The 7,500-nt window shown below is 44.1% G+C and overlaps 2 protein-coding genes across 2 annotated transcripts in view; both read left to right on the top strand.

Annotated features, from left to right (window-relative positions):
• The window catches only part of LOC126574890 (delta-aminolevulinic acid dehydratase), a 1,855-nt gene extending 1,581 nt beyond the window's left edge, over nucleotides 1-274 (top strand). Inside the window, exon 5 of the mRNA XM_050235301.1 lies at nucleotides 1-274. This exon is cut by the window's left edge and continues 11 nt beyond it. Coding sequence (XP_050091258.1) covers nucleotides 1-148 — 148 coding nt within the window. The 3' untranslated portion in view covers nucleotides 149-274.
• A 3,771-nt stretch (nucleotides 275-4,045) lies between these two features.
• The window catches only part of LOC126578225 (uncharacterized), a 5,683-nt gene continuing 2,228 nt past the window's right edge, over nucleotides 4,046-7,500 (top strand). Inside the window, exon 1 of the mRNA XM_050240572.1 lies at nucleotides 4,046-7,500. This exon is cut by the window's right edge and continues 2,228 nt beyond it. Within this exon, the coding sequence (XP_050096529.1) occupies nucleotides 4,147-7,500 (3,354 nt within the window). The 5' untranslated portion in view covers nucleotides 4,046-4,146.

Here is a 7,500-nt window from a genome sequence, read left to right on the forward strand (position 1 = left end):
ATATTCAATGCTACTTAATGCCGGCAAAATTGGTGCATTTGATTTGAAGACGGTGCTATGGGAAGTGCTTGTGGGTATGCGGCGCGCTGGAGCCGACTGTATAATCACCTACTTTACACCGCTCCTACTGGACTGGCTAAAGGAATAAATTCCAAGTGAACAAGTGAGTTAACCGGACAGCGTTCAACGATCGCTCGGTTCTAAGATTGAAATGAAAAAAGGTATGTGAAACTTTTTTGTGAAAGTACAATACATCCGAAAAGATCATAACTTATTGGATGGATTACTGAAAATACTGTTCAAGAAAACCAACGCAAATGTGAAATTTTCACCTAAAACTTTTACCGACATGAGGAAATGTGAGAAACTTTGAGAGTGTCGCGCGTAGTGCGATATATATTTACTTTACATTTTTATTCATATTCCTTTGAATACATATATTTTCGATATTTATTGGCTGTGAGCACTTCTTTACAATGACGTGATAAGCCATATACCATTAAAAAGCGTTAACTTATGATAAAATATCTTAGTTTGGTATTCCTTCATACATTACAATAGCCAGCGTCACTTTGGCCATAAGGTATGCCGTAAATTTCGTTGTCTCTTCCTGTTGATGTCTTTCATACTTGCTCAAGTGCAATGCGCACTGTGTAATCATTGATTGTACTGTGTATTTTAGGAATGGCAAATCCCTCCTCTCTATTGCATCCAGCGAATGGCCTATTTCATACTCAAGCAATGCTTTCGATAACTCAAATTTACTATTAAAAAACGCCATTCCCAAAGAAGACGGAGTGTCTTGCCGTGTGAGGTCTTCGATACCGTTTTCCACGGCGTAAGCTAGCAAGTGCCATGCAAATTCCTATCGGTTTTCCTTAAGAGCAACGGCCAGTGGTGACCCGTTGCATCCAACCATTTTGATATTTGGACGATATTTTAAAAGTACATTCAACATCTCGATTGAGCCAGTTTGTGCAGCACAGTGCATCGTGGTGTTTCCCGAAGAATCTCGTGCTTACCAAAGACCAAAGAAGGATTGTACTCGAGCAGCATCTCGGTCACCCTCGTGTACCGGAGGTCCTTTCCTAAAGTGATAATATGTACAGCCAATTGACCGTCCCTGTAAGGGACTGTGACGTTGACTTTGAGCCGTAATAATCGCTCAAAAATATCAGAACGACCATGTACACAGGCCAACATGAGTAAACGTCTACGCTCTGCGTACTGTTTAATCGATTCTCCTTTGGCATTACGCAAATCCCTGGCAACACATTCGTCGAAGAGATATGAACCAATTGGATAGCGTGGATAAAAGACATCGTCCAAAGACACATCAATTGAATTGTCTCCTTTATCTTCTTCCAGCCACGGGTTGGCACCATTGTTTACGAGCTTTTGTACAACCGAGTACTGTGCTTTAGAGCACGATATGTGGAGGGGCGTTTTACCTGCACCGTTTGGATAGTTTAAGGTGGCAGTTAGATCGATGATACTACGGCAGATAGATCGATGATAGACGGTTGCAGAATATCGAAGATGCAACAAGTATCTCTAATACGCCAAAAGTGCCGGCTGCAACCAGAAGGAAGTTGACATTCAATATGAATGGCGGGGATTTCGTTCAAGTATTTGCGCGTTATCTCTTTTAGAGCAGTGAGATTATCCTGCAAAGATGCAGACATTTTAAAGGTTTTCTTTAAGCCCTTCATTAATGCATTATCGAATCGTTCGCCCGATTGTACAAGGACAGCAAATGTGAGGCTAAAGGCGATATCGAATTTGTAAATGCTCCATACTCTTTCCTCCGTTGAAACACAATCTCTCAACTTTGCGATCATGTCCAAACAATTACCGTGTGTGTCGGAGATACCATTTTGAGTTCTTTTTCCAAAGCTTGTAAAGGATGATCGTTTTGCAAAAGCGATTCCCGCTAGAACACCAAATCCATCGATTGTCCTTGCTTTTCGTGCGTGGTCTAATATTGCTTGAACTGTGTTCTCATCATTCTTGTCCACTGCGCACATTAGAGACGTACTGTTGGTTGTGGATTCCTCGACGAATCCGATAACCTTCCAGCGGTTCAACGCGATCAACGCAATCACAGAACGATTCTTTCTGTGCTCTTCCTTCAGTTCGTGGTGGCATTCAGAGAGCTTTTGCCAAATTATCTTTAACGATGAATCGTTTGAATGAAGAATAGCGTCTTGCATGATTTTAGAATTATCCAGCCAATCGAAACCGAATCGCTTTAGGCAGCGTATCATCCTGCTAGACGCTGTGTTGTTTCGAAGGGCCACAGCAAACGGGTGATCATTACCGTTCGCATAATTGGAACTGTCGAACTGATTTACTTTCACCTTCTCCAGCACTTTTCTCCATCCACGCTGGATTATTCGTTCAAAGCTATGTTTGTTCAAACTTATTCCGCGAGATAACAGGAATGTGGTACAGCTAGGCGATGCTTCTTCCATAATTTGATTAATCTGATCGTCTGTAGCTGACCGATGCAATTCTAGCATGAGTCGCAGTATTTTCGTTTGTCCTGACGTTGCTATTTTTCCGCCACACCTCAAAAAAGACGCTGGTATATGCTTCTGAAGTGATTTGGTTTTTAGTAAAATCTCCGCTACTGTAAAGTTTTGCGAGTTCAATGCAGCGAACAATACGTCGGAATACGCTTTTGCATTTAAATGGTTGAAAATCTGACTTCTAAATATGAAAAAGATTTCATTCCAATGATAATCGACCATTCTAATCCAATGCTGCAGGCCAAGTTCACACGGTCGGCGAAGTAGGGTGTGACCAATTGTGGGGTCGCAACATTCGATTGCTTCTTTTACTAACTCTCCACATTGTACTTCACTGAACTCGACCCCAGAAGCGAGTATCTCAGTAACGCTCCGATCATTTCCGTTTCTGATAAGCTCACGCAAAATAGAAAGTCTATTCGACTCCGCGGTCAGTTTGACAAAGAGATCAGTATGGCGTTCCGTCGTCATGAACATTGGCCAACGGAGTAACCTTTCGCGTAGTTCAAGAATCATTCCCGATTGAAATACTTGTAGTTGGGAATCAGCAAAATATCTCTTCAATAACTGTACCATCAAGTCCGTTGCGTTTGGATTTACTACACTTGTGAGAGTTTGTAGACGCGGTGTGGCAGTAGTGCCATTTGCGGAGCAACAGAATTTACTTCTTATCGAACTACCACGCTGCATAAGGTCAGACATTTTGTTCACATCTCCATCCCGAAACGCTTCCATAAGTTGTTCTTGATCATCTACCCAACGTTGACAGTCCGGCACGTTGGGCAAGTGTATTGATTGCTAGCATAATTTGGCTCATTGAGCATCAATTTCATTTGAGTTAGGTTGTCACTTACCAGTTTAAATAGTTGAAGCTCTATTCCAGATGTAAAGCTACCAACTCCCTGACATAATAGTTGAGCGAGCTGAGTTTGGCACAAACTTTTTTTTGTGTTTCGGAAGATGGAGATCTAATGGACTTCGTAATTATACTAGTTGGTTATAGATAAGCTATGCACGATGGGTAGAATCCCTAAATATGAATGAATGAATGCGATGTGCAATGCGTTGTGGAAAAGAACATGCGACCATAACAGCACATCGTCCGGGGAGCATGATCATTTTGCTTGATCGTATGGCTGGATCGCGGACTTGCAGTCGACACGTCAGTCCCTCTCATTGCAAGAAAAAAAACGAGGAAATCGAATTGGGGAAATCCCCTCGCGAACGTATAATTTAATATCCTAAAAAGAAAAAAAAACAATAATTAAAATGTTGAGATACAGCATGTGCTACAATCGACCGTTGATGCCCTCTCCCACGTTTACGGTGGGTTTCTACGCAACACCGGAGAGCTTCTCAATTATTTTCGAGTTTCGCTCTCGCTTCATTCTAGAATGGAGTGGGGGGATTTTTTTCGTCTCGAACTTTAGTGGTTGATAAGGGGGGATCCCCTAACAAGTTTCTCTCGCGGCCGCGCAGTAACACTGAAGAGCGCTCTGAATTCACAGCACACGCACCAAGCAGCACGCATAGTCACAAAGAAGATCGTCAATGTCATAAGTTTGTTGTTTTGCAGCTTCAATTCTAATCGCACCCCGTGGATCATTTGATCAATATGCAGAACGAACAAATCGAGCTGCTTTTCGGAGCAATTTGTACCGACGATGAGGTGCTTTTAGGGCAGTGTCTTGAAACGGCGACCATCGAAACGATTCTAGAGTTTGAGAAGATCTATGGTGAATCACCGGTCCATTTGTGTGTAAAGCTAGCCGGCTCGAACTCTCTCTCGTTGGTGAAGCGTCTCTATGCGAGTGGACTAGTGGATGGTGTTGTGCGGGACAGTGAAGGCCGCACGGTTACCCAGCATGCGTTAGCTAATGCTGAGCCAGCGATGGCGAAGGAGTTGATCAGCATGGAAATCGAAGGACTGGATGATGCAACAGCCTGCTACCGGATGATGAGAGGAGGATCTACCGACGTGTTCAAACTGTATCTCTCGATGTGCACCAATTGGACGGAACGGGAGACATTCCAGAACATTGCCAGTGCCTTGGTGAAGATCAACGTGAAAAACATCATTCTACCGGAAGGCTTTCGTGTCTTCCTCGAGTGGAAGCTGTCCGATTACGGTTATCGCCAGTTGGCTGGTGATTGGAAGGGAATCAAAGATCCTCACGAATGGAGAAGCCACTTGGGCATCATTGCAGATTGTTGGAAAGTAGTGAGCGATCGTTACGATACGCGCAGATACGACGATGTCGACGATCAGTTGTTGCACCGATTGGAAGTGATCCACAATCATCTTTACTTGCTGAAACATAAGCGATTCTTGCGTCATCTTCCTCTACAAGAAGCGATCTTCTGCCTGGCGATCTTTGTTTCCATCTACAAGTCGAGCGAACAATTTCACGCTTATCGCATGTTGGTGAACAAATGCTTCGTGGTTGATATTCTGCGAATGATCTGTCGACAATTGTTACTCGTGGAGCGGAATGTTGCGGACGCTGAGAGTGAACTCATCTCACTGATTGGCAACATAAATGAACTGGACGAGAAAAACAAACGTGTCTTAATAGAAGCTGTTCGAGAGCGGTTACCATCCATATCGAATCCCCAAAATGTGGTCAACCGAATAGCGTCAGGTCGTAAAAAGCAACATCCGATCAGTGAATCGGTAGCCGAGGCAGTTTCCGACGAGGCTTTCGATCTGCAGCATTTACTAAAGTTCAGTGATCGAAGGATCATACGGATGTTGAAGAAACGATACGTAAAGACGAGACAACTTTACTCATTGTCCAAAATGATGTATTATTGTGATCAGATGAGTACATTAGAGAAGTCGGAATCCGTTACAAAAACGGCTGGCATGAAGCGAATAGTGCAGGTGCTTGGCGAGACGGTGAAAAATACGAAAAACTCTCCAAATCTCCCAGGAAAAGTGGAAACAACAGTGAGCTTGTTGCTTACCGAGCTTTTCCCAGTCATTAGTAAAGAGTTGCGAGAAGTCCTGTCGCATAGTTTTTCGTTGAAACAGCTTCTTATTGGGAAAGAACATGAACAAAAACCGTTCGAAACGGTAACCCGTAACTTCCACATGCTGCGTACGGCTGTGCAGCTGCTGTATCAAAGCGTTGCCATTGCGACCAGGCAGGCATACTACGGTTTACTGCACAGTTGCAGCTCAATGGAGGCAATGCGATCGTTGGTGCTGTACGTCGGAGACCACGATATGTTGGATGCTGAACAGAAAACTTGCCACGCGCAGGTAAAGCAGTATTTCCAAGAGGTTAAAAATCTGTTCAACGAGCTTGTTGATCAACCGGTGGGAAGAACGGAACAATTTCGTCTCTTGCAACGCGCCTTAAACACAAAGTTACAGCTGGTTAACAAGTTTGAAGAGTACTATAAAGAAGATGGGGATGGTTTTCAATTGGAGGATATCAAAAAAGCGGCTATGGCCAGCAACGACTTAGCCTCTGTCCGGGCCCTGTTGAAATGGAAGCTCTCTATGCGCTGGGCAAATGAACTGTATGCTGCTATATCCTCATCATGGGAAACGAACCATGTAGAATCTTCGACGATCGAGTGGATGGACCATCGATTATTACGCTACAACCCATCGGTAATGGCGGGTGTGCTAAAGTGTTTTTCTGCTTCGCTGAAATCTATCGAAGAATTCGAATACATTCAGCACACTCGCGAGTTGACGAAAGAGATTGGTATTGCCGAGAGTATCGACGAGGAAGCGCTGCAGGAACTAAACGAACGACTGAAACCGTACTACGATAACATCTTCTTCGTGGACAATAAGTGGAAAGTGCTGAAGATGTTCTGTAAAGCTCGTAAACTGAAATGGGATGAGCAAGGTGCAAATCGGCTTATTCGAAGTGATCGAGAGCGGCTACAGCAACTGTTCGACGATCGCCGGAAGGACCTTCAAACGATCCTTAAGAAGAATCGCCTCGCTACCTTGGCGGATTTATCGGAACGACTTTTCGATCTACCTGCACACGTGTTGACAGCAATTGAGTGGTGTCAGCTCGAGCTGTGTGAAATGTTGGTGGCAGTTGGGTATTTCGGAGACAGTTTCCATTACGTAAAACACCGTATTCCAATGATACAGGGGACCAACTATCGAAACTTTCTAGCCCACGATTCACTCTCTTACAATCTACTAACGGATAGCTCGACGGAAAAGGTGGTAATCAATGCTTTCGTCATGGCCAACAGCGAGGTACAACTGTTTGAGAAACGTGATCTTCGGAAGCATTCGGAAATGCATTTCCCGACTGTAGGCAACACCCATCTTTGGATAGAAGAGCAACAAAGTCTTAAGGAAGCCTGTCAGAACAAAGATGCAAAGAGAATGTACAAGCTAATCCAGAATGGAAGTGAAGCTACTGGCATGTTCTGTTGCACTGCAAACGGCGCCCGCGTTCCACCGAGTTTACAGCAACTCGTAACTTTGGTGAATCCCAGTAAGGCGGACCCGTTGGTGGTTCAACTGTTGGAAAGATATTTTAATAGGTTCACCGAAGTGTGCAACTCTCCTGCCTATCGCGTAATGAAAGCGTTAGAAATGTTGGAATTTCAAGAAGCCTTTGATCTCACGATAGGCCGAGATGATAAGGTAATTCGAGAAGATCTTTTCCGTTGGCCCAAACTCATGGCTGCGCTACGGCCTACTACACTCTTTGTGCACCTCGTAGCGGCCGTAAATAGATTTCGGATTTTGCAAAAACTTATCGAACATGGAAATGTAGAAAGTGTTCGAGAGATTCTGCCCTTTTTCGATCGATTCCACGATAACCCGGAAAGGGGACCACTGGGTGACGCTGCTCTGTACTGTGTTAAACCAATCGTAGAAATGTTACTACCACTTACACCCGAACCTCATGCCGCTCCGGTACTTCTGGCGATCATGTTACGGTGGGATGACATTTTCTTCAAATTAATGGACAAGATCAAA

The sequence above is a fragment of the Anopheles aquasalis genome, chromosome 3 (assembly GCF_943734665.1).
Source record: "Anopheles aquasalis chromosome 3, idAnoAquaMG_Q_19, whole genome shotgun sequence".
Classification (NCBI taxonomy): Eukaryota; Metazoa; Arthropoda; class Insecta; order Diptera; family Culicidae; genus Anopheles; species Anopheles aquasalis.